Source organism: Mobula hypostoma, chromosome 25 (genome assembly GCF_963921235.1).
Source record: "Mobula hypostoma chromosome 25, sMobHyp1.1, whole genome shotgun sequence".
Taxonomy (NCBI): domain Eukaryota; kingdom Metazoa; phylum Chordata; class Chondrichthyes; order Myliobatiformes; family Myliobatidae; genus Mobula; species Mobula hypostoma.
Window position 1 is genome coordinate 1,871,751 of NC_086121.1, and position 20,100 is coordinate 1,891,850.

Sequence of the window (20,100 nt, forward strand, 5' to 3'; positions counted from 1 at the left end):
AACACCACTTCCCTACTAACATGTATTTCGCTCAGTTCCTCCATCTCACTGGACCCTCTGTCCCCTACTATTTCTGGAAGATTATTTATGTCCTCCTTAGTGAAGACAGAACCAAAGTAATTATTCAATTGGTCTGCCATGTCCTTGCTCCCCATAATCAATTCACCTGTTTCTGTCTGTAGGGGACCTACATTTGTCTTTACCAGTCTTTTCCTTTTTACATATCTATAAAAGCTTTTGCAGTCCGTTTTTATGTTCCCTGCCAGTTTTCTCTCATAATTTTTTTTCCCCTTCCTAATTAAGCCCTTTGTCCTCCTCTGCTGAACTCTGAATTTCTCCCAGTCCTCAGGTGAGCCACTTTTTCTGGCTAATTTGTATGCTTCTTCTTTGGAATTGATACTATCCCTAATTTCTCTTGTCAGCCACGGGTGCACTACCTTCCTTGATTTATTCTTTTGCCAAACTGGGATGAACAATTGTTGTAGTTCATCCATGCAAGCTTTAAATGCTTGCCATTGCATATCCACCATCAATCCTTTAAGTGTCATTTGCCAGTCTATCTTAGCTAATTCACGTCTCATACCTTCAAAGTTACCCCTCTTTAAGTTCAGAACCTTTGTTTCTGAATTAACTATGTCACTCTCCATCTTAATGAAGAATTCCACCATATTATGGTCACTCTTACCCAAGGGGCCTCTCATGACAAGATTGCTAATTAACCCTTCCTCATTGCTCAAAACCCAGTCCAGAATAGCCTGCTCTCTAGTTGGTTCCTCGACAAGTTGGTTCAAAAAACCATCCCGCATACATTCCAAGAAATCCTCTTCCTCAGCACCTTTACCAATTTGGTTCACCCAATCTACATGTAGATTGAAGTCACCCAATATAACTGCTGTTCCTTTATTGCACACATTTCTAATTTCCTGTTTAATACCATCTCTGACCTCACTACTATTGTTAGGTGGCCTGTACACAACTCCCACCAGCGTCTTCTGCCCCTTAGTGTTACGCAGCTCTACCCATATCGATTCCACATCTTCCCGGCTTATGTCCTTCCTTTCTATTGCGTTAATCTCTTCTTTAACCAGCAACGCCACCCCACCTCCCCTTCCTTCATGTCTATCCCTCCTGAATATTGAATATCCCTGAACGTTGAGCTCCCATCCTTGGTCACCCTGGAGCCATGTCTCTGTGATCCCAACTATATCATAATCATTAATAACAATCTGCACTTTCAATTCATCCACCTTATTACGAATGCTCCTTGCATTGACACACAAAGCTTTCAGGCGCTCTTTTACAACTCTCTTAGCCCTTATACAATTATGTTGAAAAGTGGCCCTTTTTAATGCTTGCCCTGGATTTGTCGGCCTGCCACTTTCACTTTTCTCCTTAGTACTTTTTGCTTCTACCCTCACTTTACACCCCTCTGTCTCTCTGCACTGGTTCCCATCCCCCTGTTGTGAACTAACCTCCTCACGCCCAGCCTCTTTAATTTAATTTAATATGAGGAATGTTTGATAGCTTTGGGTCTGTATTTACTTGAATTCAGAAGGATAAGGGGAGATCTCATTGAAATCCTTCGAATGCTGAAAAGCCTAGACAGAGCAGATGTGGAAAGGATGTTTCCCATGGTGGGGGAGTCTAGGACAAGAGGGCACAACCTCAGGATAGAGGGGCGTCCATTTAAAACAGAGATGTGGAGGAATTCTTTTAGCTAGAGGATGGTGAATTTGTGGAATTTATTACCATAGGTAGCTGTGGAGGTCGGGTCATTGGGACTATTTAAGGCAGAGCTTGATAGGTTCTTGAATGGACACGGCAGCAAAGGTTACGGGGAGAAGATCGGAGAATGGGGCTGAGGAGGGAGAAAAAGGATCAGCCATGACTGAATGATGGAACAGTCTTGATGGGTCAAATAGCCTAATTCTGCTCCTATGTCTAATGGTCTTATGGTCTCTACTCAGGGACATGGGCTGTATTTTTTTTTCTTCTTTGTGACTGTTTTTTCTGAAGATGTTCCATTTGTGTTGTGTGCTATGTGCAGTATGCTGTTGGTGAAGTGTCTTGCACCTTGGCCCCAGACGAACACTGTTTCGCTTGGCTATATTCATGTATGGTTGAGTGATCATTAAACTTGAACTTGAACTTATTTGTCCTTTTGGTTTGCAGTTTGATTTAAACATGGCCATTCCAAGTCTGTACCCGTCTAATGCAATTGGTAAGGCTCAAGTAACCAGGGTCCTTCTAATCTTGTTTTAGTCAAACCTCTGCCAAATTTCTGAACGCAAAGGGGAAGCACACTTACCTCGCAAATGTTATCCTGCCATATTTATTCATTATACGTTCGTTGTTTTTGAGTGAAGAACAGAGGCCAAACTTGCTGGTCAGGACACTGTTGTTTGGGATTTGATTCACCATCTGTTTACCTTTTAGAACAACAAGGCAAAGGCACAAATATTGGCAAAGTTAATATCACTGCACATTATTTTATTTATTTATCTTTATTTTATTGAGTGATAGAGTGTGGATTAGATGTCATGAGTCCTGCGGGCCTGTGCACCTGTATATGTTAATAGTTGTTTTAACTAGCGTTGTTAGGCTCTTGAGCATTCTGTTTAACCTTGTCTAGTTTATTTTGACTGGCACGGGTTTACAGCGTACTGTGATTATTTAAAGTGTACTCCCAGTCAGCACTTGCTGCAGGGTCTTTGTGTTTTGAGAATGACTCATCTCATGGCGTTGCTCAGTCAAGCCATCGATGTTCAGTTGGAATTCCCGTGAAGAAACTCGTGCTTCTGTCGCTATGTGGGAGGCTGTTGTTTCTCCGCACCTAGGTTCAGTCATCTGTCAGCACACATTGTGACATTAGGCCCTTCTGGCCCTTCGAGCCACATTGTCCCAGCAACTAAAAATAGGAAAACAGATTATTATCTGAATGGTGGCCGATTAGGAAAAGGGGAGGTGCAACGAGACCTGGGTGTCATTATACACCAGTCATTGAAAGTGGGCATGCAGGTACAGCAGGCGGTGAAAAAGGCGAACGGTATGCTGGCATTTATAGCGAGAGGATTCGAGTACAGGAGCAGGGAGGTACTACTGCAGTTGTACAAGGCCTTGGTGAGACCACACCTGGAGTATTGTGTGCAGTTTTGGTCCCCTAATCTGAGGAAAGACATCTTTGCCATAGAGGGAGTACAAAGAAGGTTCACCAGATTGATTCCTGGGATGGCAGGTCTTTCATATGAAGAAAGACTGGATGAACTGGGCTTGTACTCGTTGGAATTTAGAAGATTGAGGGGGGATCTGATTGAAACGTATAAGATCCTAAAGGGATTGGACAGGCTAGATGCGGGAAGATTGTTCCCGATGTTGGGGAGGTCCAGAACGAGGGGTCACAGTTTGAGGATAGAGGGGAAGCCTTTTAGGACCGAGATTAGGAAAAACTTCTTCACACAGAGAGTGGTGAATCTGTGGAATTCTCTGCCATAGCAAACTGTTGAGGCCAGTTCATTAGCTATGTTTAAAAGGAAGTTAGATATGGCCCTTGTGGCTACAGGGGTCAGGGGGTATGGAGGGAAGGCTGGGTTCTGAGTTGGATGATCAGCCATGATCATAATAAATGGCGGTGCAGGCTTGAAGGGCCGAATGGCCTACTCCTGCACCTATTTTCTATGTTTCTATGTAACTCCACAAACCTGATTAACCCTAACATAATCACAGGATAATTTACAATGACTAATTAACCTACCTAGTACACCTTTGGTCTCTGGGAGGAAACCAGAGCACCTGGGGAAAAGCCACACATTCTACAGGGAGGCTGTACATAGACTCCTAATAGAATGGCACCAGATTTGAACTCTGAACTTTAGATCACTCTGAGTTGTAACAGTGTCGCACTTACCTCTACTCTACAGTGGCACCCCTAAAGTGTGAAATACTGTTGACTCGTATTGAGTGGGTATCTTTGCCCTTTACAGCACATCTTTTATATTGTCTTTATTTCTGGAGCATGAGCTTCATTGGTTAGGCTGCATTAATTGCCCATGTGAAGGGTGATTCAGGATGGGCCCAGCTTCTAGCTCCTCATCCAACATCAGAAACATTTCAATGTTCCAGAAGCTCTAGGTTAAGTAGGAAGGTACTGGTGTAAATCATGTCCTGGACAGCATTAAAAAAAACAGTCCCTACCAGATCCTACTGAATTCTCCATATGAAATTCAGAATACGTTTAGGTCCTTTCAGCTGAGGCTGACTCCAGGATCACTCACAACATATCTCCCTTCTTATAACCCGTCTCAAAACCTATATCTTTGACCACAGTTTTGATCAACAAAGCTGCCCTACTGTTTTTGACTGGATGTATATTTCATCTTAATAGAATCATGGAGTCATACAGCACAGAATCAGGCCCTTCGGTCCAAACAGTCTATGCTGAGCAAGAATCCAACTCAGCAAGCTTCGCATGCTTGCATTTGGCCTGTAACCCTCTAAACCTTTCCTATCCACGTACGTGCTTTGTAGAGCAAAACGATCCTGGGATAATGTTGTGTTTGATAAATCTAAGTTGTAGTGGACAAAGAAAAACAGATTACAACATGGACATGCAAAGCAGCGAGGGCTTAACTCTGAACTAAACTATGTCATATGGGAGTACTTAATGTAGATGTTCATAGTATGTGCTTATGTAGCACAGACAAAATCAAACACGTCACTCAGAAGCTTAAGGCACAAGCAATGGAAGAGTAGATCTTCTCCAGGTACTATTGTGAATGATTTTCTTACTTACCTCCACTTTCTTGAGCAGTCCATGTTCATTCATGTCCAAAAGTCCTTCAGCTTTGGCCTTGAACAGACTCAGTGGTCAAGCACCCATGGATATCAAGACGAGTCAAGTTTATTACCATTTAACTATATACATGTATGTATACTGCCAAACAAGGCAACATTTCCCCAGACCAGGGAGTAAAGCACAGTAGTACATTTAACACACATATAGCACACAATAACTTAGGAAAGTAAGAATTAAATTTACATTTGAATTACACATAAATAAACAAAGGGAAGTGCATAAATTAAATATTGTAGGGTGCGGTACAAATTATCCGGTGACACTTCAAATGTGATGTGGCAGGGACTTAGAAGCTAAATGGCCTGAAGGGAGAGACTGTTTCCCATCCTGACCGTTCTTGTCTCCATGCATCGGAGTCTCCTGCCTGATGGTAGAAAGTCAAAGAGGATGTTGGATGGATGGGTGGAGACAATTCCGTGGATTTACAATTTCTCCCTGAACCCTGCGTGTCTGTCTGGTTGATATTGCAGAACCCTCTTTGCAAGATACAGTGACTTGCAGTCTCTAACTCTCAGAACTGAATAATGAACTTACTCCAGGTTGTAGCCAACTAAAAGCCCACTGTTTTGACATAGTAATTTATGGCAGATTCTGACTGATCTGCGCCATTTCGATTCTACTTATTACCTTCTTGAAAGTTTTGGTAGTTGGAAACTATTTTAGCATCAGACCATTTAAAGTAGCAGTCATTTCGGTCGCTGTCCAGAATTTGCTTCCAGCCCTTGTCCCTGCAGAAGGCGGCAATTCTGTGTTAACAAAGCAGAATATAAAGTTTCAATACATATCTGTTAGTCAACGAAGAGATTTACCAAAGCATGCACGCCATTGCATTTAATGCAAACAGACTTGAAATCAGAGTCATAGACAGAACCAGGTCCTTTGGCCCCCAATGAATCCACATCAAATATTAACAAACAACCATCAACCACCTACTGTGGTGAGGGAGGCAAAGTGATGTTAGCATTCCTTTCAAGAGGACTAGAATATAAAAGCAAGGATGAAATGCTGAGACTTTATAAAGCACTTGGTGAGGCCTCACTTGGAGTATTGTGAGCAAGTTTGGGCCCCTTATCTTAGAAAGAATGTGCTGGAAATGGAGAGGGTTCAAAGGAGGTTCACAAAAATGATTTCAGGATTGAATGGCTTGTCGTATGAAGAGCGTCTAATGGCTCTGGGCCTGTATCCACTAGAATTCAGAAGAATGAGAGATGGCCTCATTGAAACCTATCGAAAGTTGTTGATAGAGTGGATGTGGAGAGGATGTTTCCTATGGTGGGAGAGTCTAAGACCAAAGGACACAGCCTCAGAATAGAGGGGTGTCCTTTTAGAATGGAGAAGATGAGGAATTGCTTTAGCCAGAGCGTAGTGAATCTGTGGAATTCTCTGCCATAGGCAGCTGTGGAGACCAATCATTTATGTATATCTAAGGTAGAGGTTGATAGATTCTTGATTAGTCAGGCATGAAGGGAAATGGGAAGAAGGCAAGAGAATGGGGCTTAGAGGAAAATTGAATCAACCGTGATGAAATGGTGGAGCAGACTCGATGGGCCAAATGGCCTAATTCTGCTCTAATATCTTATGGTCTTACTCCGCCTCTTTACCCATCTTAAAAATGTGTAACATTTTTAATTCTCCACTCTTAACCCTACCACCACCTCACAAGCTACACTATTCACTGCCCACCAAGATGGTGTTGGTGAACCATGGTGATGTTCTGCAGGCTGCATACAATACTTCTTGTTGTCATTTGCACACTGGTTGAATGTCCAATTTAGTGCAGTCTTTGATCAATTCTATTATGGCTATTGTATTTACTGACTCACTTTCAAGGAGTCTTCATATTATGTTCTCGATATTTATTTCTTATTTACTATTATTGTTATTTATTTGATTTTGCATTTGCTCAGCTTGTTGTCTTTTGTACACTAGTTGAATGTCCAAATTGGTGCGGTCTTTCAATGATTCTGTTATAGTTATTATTCTATTATGTATTGAGTGTGCCTGCAAGAAAACGAATCTCAGGGTTGTATATTGTGACAGATACGTACTTTTACAACAAATTTACTTTGAACCACCTATCCCATCTGTGAAAAGGTTGCCTCACATTAAATCATTTCCAAGACTCAGAAAAAGAATGATATAACATCTTATACAACTTCAGTGATGAAATGTTGCCTCATCAGCCAACTTAGAGCTCACAAAACAAGTACCCTCAATCCCAGAGACTGTCAGAAAGGAAATGACTTTATACATACAATGAAGTTCCACTTGTGCCTCCAACGTAGAAGAAAGGACCTTGTCCTTTACTGTCCTCCTGTTTCCCGCCAGTGTTTGGCTTGTCTTCTTCCTTTTGATTTGCATGACCAACTTGCTTTCTATGCTTGGGCTGTCTTGTGCCAGATCTTCCTGTTTGGCAAGTTGGGAGGTAGATGTGAGGAAGTTGGTGCAGTCATGCTTTTCCAAAATAAACATTCAATACCCTAACCCTAACCCTAACGTTCAGCTTCCCATAGGAGATGGAGGGTAGTGGTCGAAGGAACTCATTCTGTTTGGAGGTCAGTAACTAGCGGTATTCCATATGGACCTCTGCAGATTATGATGTATGTTAACAACCTGGGTGGGGTAGTAAGTTTGTATATGATACCAAGATTAGTGGTGTTGTGAATAGTGAAGAAGACTGACAAAGTTTACAACAGGCTGTAGACTAGATGCAGATATGGGTGAAGAAATGGTAGATGGGGTTTAACCTTGAAGTATTTCACCTTGGGAATTCAAATGTGAAGAGACAGTAAACGGTTAACAGCAAGACCCTTAACAGTGTTGATGAACAGAGGGATCTCAGGGTCCAAGTTCATATGGAATGTTCGCCTTTATCAGTTGAGGCAGTGAGTTTGAAAGTAGGGAAGTTAAGCTTCAGTTTTATAAAACTCCAGTTAGGCTGCATCTGGAGTATTGCATTCAGTTCTGGTCACCCCACTATAGGAAGGGTGTGGAGGCTTTGGAGAGGGTGCAGGAGAGGGTTACCAGGATGTTGCCTGGATTAGAGGGCATGTGCTATCATGAGAGGTTGGACAAACGTGGGTTGTTTGCTCTGGAGTGGTAGAGGCTCAGTGGAGGCTTATAAGATTTTGAGAAGCAAGGACAGAGCAGACAGACAATATCTTATTCCTAAGGTTGAAATGTCTAATACCAGAGAGCACGCATTTAAGGTGAGAGGGGTTAAGTTCAAAGGAGATGTGCAGGACATGTTTTTCACACATTGCTTCTACCTGAAGACATGATTTATTTCCTTACATGTAAAAGGAAACTGTTCAGCCCATTGAACATATGCTAGTCCACAGGGCAAAGCAATTGCCCCATTAATTTTCCCTGAAACCAATTCTCCACATATTCAAGATTCAAGATTTCCCATCAAATTGAATGATCTAACTTTGTAGCTCTTTATCAGAACCACATTCAGTTGTCAGGCTAAATTATTGGTTCAGTTCCTGCAGTGGAGCTGAGCTGATGACAGCGTGTGGAAATGATTAGGATTCTAAGTGCATTTCTTATCAAAGGTCGGTTTAAACTTGTGCTATTCAGAAGGTACTGAACTTTGCATTTTTAAGAGCTGTGTGGAATTAGAAGCTTATTTATTTAGAGACACATCACGGAATAAGCCATCTGACCCTTCAAGCACACTGCCCAGCAACCCCCAATTTAACTTTAATGTAATCAAGGGACAATTTAACAATGACCAATGGACCTACCCGGTATGTCTTTGGACTTTGGGAGGAAACCAGAGAACCCGGAGAAAGCCCACGCATTCTACGAGAAGGATGTACAGACCCCTTACAGAGTACGCCAGGATTGAGCTGCAAACTCTGACGCCCCGAACTGCAGTAGCGTGAGGATAAATGTCACGCGACCGTGGAACTCATTACTTGCCCCAACACCCTGCTTGGCCAGTTGGAAAGATCATGGTTGATTTGAATGTAGATTCAAATCCTTGCTCCTTTCCACCCCCTTATTTCATTGTTAACAAATATCCACCTGCGTCAACCGTCTGTACATTTAAAAGCTTTGCTTCCACTGCCCCTTAAGAAAGGGAGTCCCAAAAAATCACCACCCCGTCTTCGTCATAAACGGGAGAGCCCTATTTTTGAACAGTAATCCTAGCTCTAGGTTCTTCCACAAGAGCAAACACCCTCTCTACTAGCACCCTGTTAAACACAAGAGATTCTGCAGATGCTGAAAATCCAGAGGAACATACACAAATGGTGGAGGAGTTCAGCAGGTCAGGCAGAATCTCCCTTGTGTGTGTCCTTCAGCATTTTAAATGCTTTAATCACCTCACTTTTCACTCCAGCAAACACAAGCCTAGTCTGTCCAAACTTTCCAGAGAAGGCAACCTTATCAACCTTCTCTGTGAAACTTTCAATGTACATACTAACATCATTTTTCTGATTAAAAAAATCCAACAGTGTACACAGTAGCTCAGATGTGGTCTCACCAATACCCAGTACAACTTGTGTATAACCTTCAATGCCCAATCAATAAATACCTGCACACAAGGCCACTTTGGCTCCTTCTGCACCCCAGAGCTTGGTAATCTATCACCATTTAGAAAACATGTTCCGTTTAAATTTTTTTTCCTGCCTAAGTTCCCCACATTGTATTCCACTACCAGATTTTAAACCACTTATTATTGTATTTATATCCTTTTTTGTCCTCATTACTTCCTCTTCATGATTCACTTACCTACCTATTCTTGTCGTGTCAGTTTAGCAACAATATCTTTACCTCAATAATTTATATGAATTGAAAGATGTTGAAAGCCTAACACACACCTCACAGAATCCCTGTCTCACACCTCTCATTACATAGACTCAAATACCCATGGAGTCATACAGCACAGAAACAGGCCATTCGGCCCATCTTGTCCATACCGACCAAGAATACCATCTGGGCCAGATTCATCTATCTGCATTTGGCCCATCTGCCTCTAAACCTTTCCTGTCTATGTACCTGTTCAAACACCTGTCTCAATCACTTCCATATGCTCACCACCCTTGGTGTGAAGAAATTGTTCCTCAGGTTTCCTCTCCCCCTCTCACCTGAAACCCAGGAAAATGATTACTCTATGTGCATTCACTCTATCTATGCCCCTCATAGTTCTGTACACCTCTGTAAGGTCATCCATCCTCAGCATGCCCCATCTCTCCCTATAACTTAGGCGCCCAAATCCTGGCAATATTCTCGTAACTCTTCTTACCAGCTTAATGACATCTTTCCTAAAACTGTGTTTAAATCAGAGCACAGTCTGCTTGATGTGGAGAGAAATTCCCATTGGTTAGAAGGTAAAGATTCAATGAAAAAAGGTAACATTTTCGACAAAAGTGCAAGATGGGAGATGAGGAGAATTTATATTTAAAGAAGTCAGTTGCTATTTGGTGAGCACTGACTCAAGGGTCTTGGAAGCAGTTTTAATTCAATTTGAAATTGGATATGTACTTGAAACTTTTGCAAAATCAGTGGGGGGAAGGCAGTGAGAGGGTGGGGAGAATGGGGGAGTTGGATAGCTCTTGGAGATATGAATGCTTTCTTCTGTTCTGTGGGATCCAGCACATGGTAATCCTTCAGGTCACACAGTCTGCACAGTGAGATTACGGGTTCCAGTCGTTCTCTGACACTGCTGTACAGCGCACAGTCCAAGTCACAATTGTTTTTTTATAAATTTCTCAAATAGTAACAGCCACCCTGAATGGTCACTGGCCCTAAAAGCAAAAAATCGCTTAGATGCTGAAAGCTTGAAACAAAAACAGAAAGAGCGGAGACTCTCAGCAGAGTTGTTGATCTCAGAAGTTCTCTGTTGATGGATCTCCCAGGTCCCAATGAATGGTCTCAGCTCCAAACATTGACTTTATTTCTCTCCATAGATGTTGAGTCTCTCCAGCATTTTGTGATGTCCCACTGGGTATTTCCAGTTTCTTTCCTGTGTTTTTATTTCAGATTCCCAGTTTCTGCATTTATTCACGTTTTGTTCAATGTCAGTTTAGCCTTTGTTATTGGGTGACGGGGTGGAAATACGTCTCTACCAAAGGAGGTGTAAGACACTTCTTCCCTCCGCTAGCCTGCAGTCACCCTTGGACAAGGTGTAGCACCTGATTAGCCCCCGATCAGGGTCACGTAAAGCCATGGGAGCAGGTGGTGGATGTTCGTATGAGCAGCTAGTGCAAATCACAAGCCCTAGTTATGTGACCACTGACGCCAGGCAGACAAACTCTGAAAATATCCTGGGTCACCCATCTTGTAAAGACACTGCTCAGAAGAAAGCAATGGCAAACCACTTCTGTAGAAAAATTTGCCAAGAAAAATCATTGTCTAGTCCAGGGGTGGCCAACCTTTTACATTCCATGCGTCAATTTTTTCACGCACGAGTTCAGATGCGATTTTTTTCGCGCACAAGTTCTATATTAACATATTTTTACAAGAATTGAATGGGAGTACAGGAGTTGTATGACGCATCTGAACCCGTGAGTGAAACAATTGACGCATGGAATGTCAAAGGTTGGCTACCCCTGGTCTAGATCATGATTGCTCACGTCATATGACATGGCACATAATGAATGAAGTGAAATTTATCCTTATCTTTTCCTAGATGTTGTATCACATGACCCCCTGGTTCTAGACTCTCCATATATTGGGATTAGTGTGTTAGAGGTCTCTGTGCGATCCCCTCGTGAATATGGGCCTAAGGACACCATTCCTCCTGCTCCCTAGAAACAGCAGCCTTTGTTACATTCCCTACCTCCGCTCCATAGCAAGAATGTGTGTGTGTGTGGGGGGGGGGGGTGGAGGGGGGGGGCTGGGGAGAGTGATGGGCTGCAAACAAAAGACTGATGAGCTATAAACATCGGTAGAGAAAACGCTGGAGAAACCTCTGAGGATTGTGGCTGCCTAGACTGAGCAGCCAGAAAAGGTGGTATTAGGCAGTTCAACACACACAAAGTACTGGAGGAACTCAGCAGGTCAGGCAGCATCTATGGAAATGAATAAATAGTCGATGTTTTGGGCCGAGACCCTTCATCAGGACTGGAAATGAAGGGGGAAGATGCCGAGAATAAAAGTTGGGGGGAGGGGAAGGAGGACAGCTAGAAGGTGATTGGTGAAGTCGGGTGAGCGGGGAAGGTAAAGAAGGAATCTGATAGGAGGGGAGAGTGGACCACAGGAGAAAGGGAAGGAGGAGATGCATCAGGGGAGGTGAGAGGCAGGTGAGGACAGAGTAAGGAGTGCAAGAAGAGGGGAGGGAGAGGGAATTTATTTCACCAGAAGGAGAAATCACTATTCATGGCGTCAGGTTGGAGAATATAAGGTGTTGCTCCTCCACTCTGTGGGTAGCCTCATCTTGACACAAGAGGAGGCCATGGACCGACATGTTGGAATGGGAATGGGAATCACAATTAAAATGTTTGGCCACCGGGAAGTTCCGCTTTGGGTGAATGGAGAGGTGACCTTAAAGAGACGGAGGCGCTCAGTGAAGCGGTCTCTCAATTTTTGATTGGTCTCATCACCGTAGAACCAGCCACATCGGGAGCACTGGATACAATAGATGGCCCCCAGTAAATTCGCAGGTGAATTGTCCCCTCACCTGGAAGGACTGTTTGGGGTTCTGAATGGAGGTGAATGGGCAGGTGTAGCACTTTGGCCACGTGCTGGGAGGGAGATTAGTGAGCAGGGACAAATGTACAAGGGAACCACAGAGGGAGTGATCCCTGCGGAGAGTGGTCTAGGAGTAAAGATGTTCTCGGTGGTAGTTTCTCTTTGTAGATGGCAGAAATTATAGCGAATGATGTGTTGGATGTGGAGCCTCGTGGGGGGGGGTAGGTAAGGTCGAGGAACTTTATCATTGGTAAGGCAGGGGGAACCTGGGGCGAGCGTGGATGTCTGGGAAATGGAGGAGATGCAGATGAGGGCATTATCAATGGTGGGTAAAGGAAGACACCATTCTTTGAAGAAGGACATCTCTGATGATCTGGAAAGGAAAGCCACATCCTAGAGACAAAGGAACTGGGAGAAGACAATTGGATTTTTACAGGAGACAGGGTGGGAAGAAGTATAGTCAAGACAGATGTAGGAATTGGTAGGATTATAAAAGATATCAGTTGACAGTTTGTCTCCAGAGATGGGATCAGAGATATTGAGAAGGGGAGGGAGGTGTCAGTACTTAGCAACAGGGTGGACGTTGGAGGCAAAGTTAATGAAATTGTTGAGCTCAGCATGGGTGCATGAAGCAGCACCAATGCAGTCATCAATGCAGCAGAGGAAGAGTTGGGGAGAAGTTTCTCCCTATCTACACTGTCTATGCACCGCACTCTGTGTATTGTCTATGTCCTTCATAAATATGTACACCTCAACCACCTCTCCCCTCAGCCTCCTCCATTCTAGGACCTATCCATTCTCTCCTCATAATGAAATGCTCGAACCCAACCGGGAGCTAGATGAATCTCATTTGCTGCTTAAAACCATTCAAAAATCAATAACAAGATACTCAAGATGTTGGAGGAACTCAGCAGGCCAGGCAGCATCTATGGAGTAAATAGTTGATGTTTTGGATTGACACCCTTCATCAGGACTGGAAAGGAAGGGGGCAGAAGCCAGAATATGAAGGTGGAGGGGAGCTAGTGATTTTTAGGGAAAGAATTCCAAGCCCAGATGGATTAAATTTAGGCGATCATAGGAGACCTGAATTGGAGAAACAGGGAGGTTGGAATGCTTCTAAGAGACTAAGGACTAAATCAGCCATGATTGAGTGGCAGAACAGATTGATGGGTCGAGTGGCTTATGGTGTGGTGGTTGGGGAGGGTATGTGTAAAAGCAGAGTTTGGACAAATGTGGGTTGTTTTCTCTGGAGTGGCGGAGGCTGAGGGAGATCTGATAGAGGTTTATAAGGTTATGGGAGGCATAAATAGAGAAGAGAGACAATATCTTTTTCCCAGTCTCACAATGTCTAGTACTAAATAGAGTGCATTTAAGGTGAGAGGGTATAAATTCAAAGGAGATGTGTGAGCCAAATCTTTTATGGAGAGAACAGTGAGGACCCGGATTGCCAGGGGTTGGTGGTGGAGGCAAATAACGATGGAGGCGTTTAAGAATCTCATGATTGTGCAGAGAATGGAGAAATATAGTCATTGTGTGGGTAGAGGGAATTAGTTTGGTTAGACATTTAATTATCAGTTTAATTAGTCTGTCACAACATTGAGGGCCAAAGGGCCTGTTCCTGTACTGACAAACAGTTCTATGTTTTGTGTTCCATGTTCTATTTATTTATTTATTTGGAGATGCCGTGCAGAAGAGGCCCCACCCAGCAACTCCCAACAACCCCCGATTTAACCTTATCTAATCACAGGACAATTTACAAAGTCCAATTAACGACATCTGTATGCTTTTGGACTGTGGGTGGAAACCAGAGGACCTGGAATAATCCCACACATTCCACGGGGAGGACGTACAGGGACTCCTTACAGAGGTCACCGGGACAGAACTCTGAACTCCGACATCACGAGCTGTAATAGCATGGTATTGACCACCACACTACCACAGTATTCACCAGCGACCTATACGACCAGAGTATAACGTCCTGACTTTTGTTTTCAGTGCCCCAGCTGTACACCGTAATGGACAAAGGTGAAGATAGTATCTCGTTGTTAGGAAGTTTATTTAGTTTTGTTAGGCTGCTGCTGAATTCATGTCTGCCAACGCAGCCGTTACTGACAGCAACCAATACCACCTGGCAGACCTGCATGCCGTGAGACAGCACAATGCCTGAGAGGCCCATGGCCTTTGTTGGATTGGAGGAGAGATCACATCTGTAGTCGTTGTATAACTGACATCCATTATTGCAACGTAATTTGGGATGTTATGTTGAAATTGTATAAGATGTTGGTGAGGCCCAGCTTGGAGTACTGTGTGCAGTTTTGGTAACCGACCTACAGGAAAGATGTAAATAAGGTTGAAAGAGCACAGAACTTGAGGACCTCAGTTACAAGGAAAGGTTGAATAGGTTCGGTCTTTATTCTCTCGAACGTGGAAGATTGTGGGGAGATTTGATGGCGGTATACAAAATTAAAGGGGTGTAGATAGGGTAAATGCAAGCAGATTTTTTCAACTAAGCGTTGGTGAGACGACAACTAGAGGTCATGGGTTAAGGTTGAAAGCTGATTTGTTGAAGGGGAAAATGAGGAGCAACTTCTTCACTCCGAGGGTGGTGAAAGTATTGAATGAGCTGCCAGTGGAAGAAGTGAAGGCAGGTTTGATTTCAACATTTAAAAGATATTAAGAGGGCTTTGATCCAGGTGCAGGTTGGTGGGACAAGGCAGAGTAATGGTTCAGCATGGACTGGATGGGCTGAGAGGCCTGTTTCTGTACTCTATGTAGTAACCTACGACAATATACAGCATACAGAGAGACGGAGATGTACCAGCACTCTATGTAATAACCTACGACAATATACAGCATACAGAGGGAGGGAGATGTACCAGCACTCTATGTAGTAACCTATGACAATATACAGCATACAGAGGGAGGGAGATGTACCAGCACTCTATGTAATAACCTATGACAATATACAGCATACAGAGGGAGGGAGATGTACCAGCACTCTATGTAATAACCTATGACAATATACAGCATACAGAGGGAGATGTACCAGCACGCCAGATCTTCTTCTTTTTTGGGTCTGCCATTTCATCATTTCCTGCCAAAGTGGATCATTTCATAATTTCCCACCCCACCTTACTTTTCATCTTCCTTTAAGGCAGTAAAGGAGGCACCTTAGCTCATCTGGTCTATGCAAGCCCTTTCACCATTCACACACCTACAGGTATTGTCTATTGCCCATTAGCTACCCCCTGATTTCTAACAGCCACTTGCTGTGGGGGAGATGAACTGACTGATCAGCATAGATTTGGGATATGGGATAGACAGAGAGACCCCCAGTGACAACACATGCAGTAACAGGGAGAATTAGCAAGCTCCACATACACAGTGCAAGACATAAGAAATGAATGTGGCTTCTTGGAAGTGTCAGACAGGTCTCTGCCCCTACCAACCTGTATAGATCACTGCCCTTACCAACCTTTGTAGATCACTGCCCTTACCAACCTGTATCGATCACTGCCCTTACCAACCTGTGTAGATCACTGCCCTTACCAACCTGTATAGATCACTGCCCTTACCAACCTTTGTAGATCACTGCCCTTACCAACCTGTATAGATCACTGCCTTACCAACCTTTGTAGATCACTGCCCTTACCAACCTGTATAGATCACTGCCCTTACCAACTTTTGTAGATCACTGCCCTTACCAACCTGTATAGATCACTGCCCTTACCAACTTTTGTAGATCACTGCCCTTACCAACCTGTATCGATCACTGCCCTTACCAACCTGTGTAGATCACTGCCTCCAAAAGTCCTCTTTATAACTCTTTTTCCTAGTATTCTTTGGGTTGTTAGCAAATTTAGTAACAGTAAATTTGGTATTCTTGGGTATTCAGAACAATAAGGGGCGAACTCATTGAAACCTATCGAATGCTGAAAGGCCTTGATAGGGTCGAAGTGGAGAAGATAGTTCCTATGACAGTAGAATCCAAGACCAGAAGAGACAGCTTCAGAATAGAGCGGCAACCCTTTAGAACAGACATCAGGAGGAATTTCTTTAGCCAGAGAGTGGTGAATCTGTGGAATTCTTTGCCACAGGCAGCTGTGGAATTCAAGTCATTATCTATATTTAAGTCAGAGTTTGATAGATTCTTGATTGGTCAGCACATGATCGGATATGGGGAGAAGTTAGGAAATTGGGGCTGAAAGGAAAATTGGATCAGCTATGTTGCAATGGAGCAGATTCAATGGGCCAAATGGTCTAATTCTTCCCTGTATCTTATGGTCTTCTGTATCTTCAGTCATTTACATCAAATGCCCACCACTGATCCCCATGGCAACCACACTAATTACCATAGGACCATAGACCTTAAGACATAGGAGCAGAATTTAGGGCACTTCGCCCATCCTGTTTAGAAAATAGTCTGAACATTTATTTCTTCTACCAAACCGTGTCACCATCAATTTTCCAACATTGTATTTCATTGCTGCTTTCTTGCCCATTCTCCTCATCCGTCTAAGTCCTTCTGCATCCTACCTGTTTCTTCAAAACTACCTGCCCCTCCACCAATCTTCGTATCGTCTGCAAACTTGGCAACAAAGCCATCTATTCCATCATCTAAACCATTCATATAGGGCATAAAAAGAAGAGGTCCCAACATCGACCCCTGCGGAACACCACTAGTCACTGGCAGCCAACCAGAAAAGGTGTCCCGTTCATGTCCACAGAATCTCCGGTCTGTTCCTGTGACTACTGAGTCCTCCATCACTACTGCTCCCCTCTTCTCCCTCTTTCCCCTCTGCACCATGGATCCATGCTCAGTGCCAATATCCTGGTCGCGTGGGTTTCCCCTGGGAGGTCATCCCCCACAACCGTATACAAAACGGTATACTTATCATTGAAGGGAATGGCCTTCGGGGTGCTCTGCACTAAATGCCTATTCACATTTCCATTCCATCTCCTGACAGTCACCCAGCTACCTGCCTCCTGCTACTAAAAGGTGACTACTTCCCTGGAACCTCAATTGATGATCTGCTCACTCTTCCGTATAAACCTGAGGTCATCTAGCTAATGCTCCAAATCCCAAACATGGTCTTTAAGGAACTGCAGCCGGATGCACTTCACACAGACACTGGGTCTCCCAGGACTCCAACATCCATTTAAACTACACTAAGAACCCCTGACACAGTAAGAGAAAAGGGAAACTTAACAGAAACTTAGCCAGACAACATACCCAGAGCGAACTCCTCTTTCTAGATGAAGCCTCCTTCGAGCCAAAGCCAGACACTCCCACTCTCACCAGTGGCCCACTCCGACAAAGGCCACCCCGTTTGTCCTTTCTGTACTCTTACTTACTCCTCTCTCTGCTGCTCCCACCACTGATTCCATTCTGTCAAGCAAAAAATAACCTGCTTACATCTACCGTCTGTTTCCTATTCACCAACCAACCAACTATCCACACTATAAACTCAAGAGGCTCTGCAGATGTCGGAAATCTTGAGCAAGACACAGAATGCTGGAGGAACTCAGCAGGCCGGGCAGCATCTACGGAAGGGAATAACTAGTTGACGTTTCAAGCTGAGACCATCGGGACTACAAAGGAAGGAGTCTGAGGCCAGAAAAAGAAGGTGGAAGGGGGAGGGAAGAGCGTAAACTAGAAGGTTATAGGTGGAACCTGCTGAAGTGGAATGTGTGTGAGTAGGTGGCGTGGTGATGGTGGGCGCGTGGAATGAAGTCAGAAGCTCAAGGTTCCTGCACTGGTGATGGGATGGTTAGGAAGGTAAATGGAATGTTGGCCATTATTAGTCAGGGATTTAGTTCCACAGCTCTATAAAACTCTGGTTAGACCACATGGAGTATTGTGTTCAGTTCTGGTTGCCACATTATAGGGAGGATGTGGAAGCTTTAGAGAGGGTTGGGAGGAGATTTGCCTCGATTGGAGAGCAGGTCCTGTGAGAAAAGAGGGAGCAAGAGCTTTTCTCTTTGTAGTGGGGAAGGATGAGAGGTGACCTGATAGAGATGTATGATATGAGTTATAGATAGAACTGGACAGCCAGCACCTTTTTCCCAGAGTGGTAATGGCTAACAAGAGTGGAATGTTTTTAAGGTGATTGGAGGAAATTATAGGGGGGATGTCAAGGGCAGGTTTTTTATACACAGAGAGTGATGGGTGTCCGAACATCCTGCCAGGTGTGGGATGATAGAGGCAGATACACTTGAGTCATTTAAGAGGCTCTTAGATAGGTATGTGGACGATTGAAAACTGGAGGGCTTTATGAGAGGGAAGGGTAGATTGATTTTCCTCCCTTCCTTAGGCCCTTAGCTTCTAAGTGGAGCGTAGGCCATCGATGACTTCCCATCTCCATTGTCCTCTGCAGTCGATGGTATGGTTGGACTTCATCAACATTTCTACAATCTTTTGTGTCCACTGTACAGGGGATTGTCAAACACAGCTTCACCAGAGCCCTGTTGGTCAGCCTTACCCGTGTAATGCCCTGGTTAAGGACATGTTTTTGTACTGCTATGCTGTTAGGTATTTTATTTAAGCTGCTTTTCTGCAAACGTAGTGTGTTCTGTTAGCTAAGCTCGTGTTTTGGCTTTGGCTAAGATAAGGAGCCATTTGCTCAACTTGTGTCAGCCAGTTGGGTTTGTCTTGGTAGGGTTCTGTAACATTCAGTCCAGTGGGCTGCCATGGAACATCCGAGAGAGCTGGGCGGGATCAGATTTCTGAGGGACGGTGGTCCGGGTTTGTCTCTTTGGTTGGGAGATGTTTGAAGAGAAGGCGGTGTGGAGAAGAGCACGAGGGAAGACACTTGGAGGATCTCACCTGAAAGGGAGACCCTTTCGCAAGGAGTGCTTTGTTCTGATGAATGGTTCCAAGGAGGAAGTGCCATTTCTTCTGATTTTGCCAGTTTGTTTGGGATATTCTTCAGGGAAAGTTCGACCTGTAGTTGGTGTTGGAATTCAGCACCGTGAGTAAAGCGATACACCCAACTACTTCAGAAACGAGCTCCAATGTTTGTGTGCACATTTAGCCCTGTTTAACTGTAATGGGCTATTTTTCTTTTATACTTCTATTTACTGTTTGTTGAAGTTGAAATATTGGTAAATATACTTCTAACTTTAATTTTATGCTGGTGTAAGGCCTGTTATTTCCTGCTGAACAATATCTTTTCATGGGCAGTGTTTACACACTACAATTAATGATCCCTAATCAGAACATTCCATTTTCCTGCTTGGTTCAAACCGAATCATACCAACCCTAGACCTGTTTTGCTAATTGAAAGTGGTCTTCTCACCATTACCCATGCAATACTGAGTCACTTGGCTGTTAGCCAGAGTTAGCTAACGAACCTGGTAAATTACATACTGCAATGAAAGGGTTACACCCATTCCTATTTTTCACGAAGGGGACATAGGGTTGGACGTTGATTTTAGAATAGGTTAAAAGGCCAGTGCAACATTGAGGGCTGTTCTATGTTCTAACACAAATGCATTGTTATTATGTTGTACCAAAGGCAGTCCATAAAACACCAACACAGGACCAAAGGGATATGGGGCATTTTAAAAGTTGCTCTCATATGACGTAAGACTGCTCTCTGTAGTTA

General features: G+C 43.8%; 1 protein-coding gene across 1 annotated transcript in view; it reads right to left on the reverse strand.

Annotated features, from left to right (window-relative positions):
• Nucleotides 1-20,100, reverse strand: part of LOC134337781 (protein polyglycylase TTLL10-like) — a 172,687-nt gene that overhangs the window by 58,248 nt on the left and 94,339 nt on the right. Inside the window, exons 3-5 of the mRNA XM_063033018.1 lie at nt 7,108-7,258; nt 5,480-5,598; nt 2,309-2,429 (exon numbers count right to left, since the gene is read on the reverse strand). Of these exons, the coding sequence (XP_062889088.1) occupies nt 2,309-2,429; nt 5,480-5,598; nt 7,108-7,258 (391 nt within the window). The remainder of the gene's footprint in view (nt 1-2,308; nt 2,430-5,479; nt 5,599-7,107; nt 7,259-20,100) is intronic.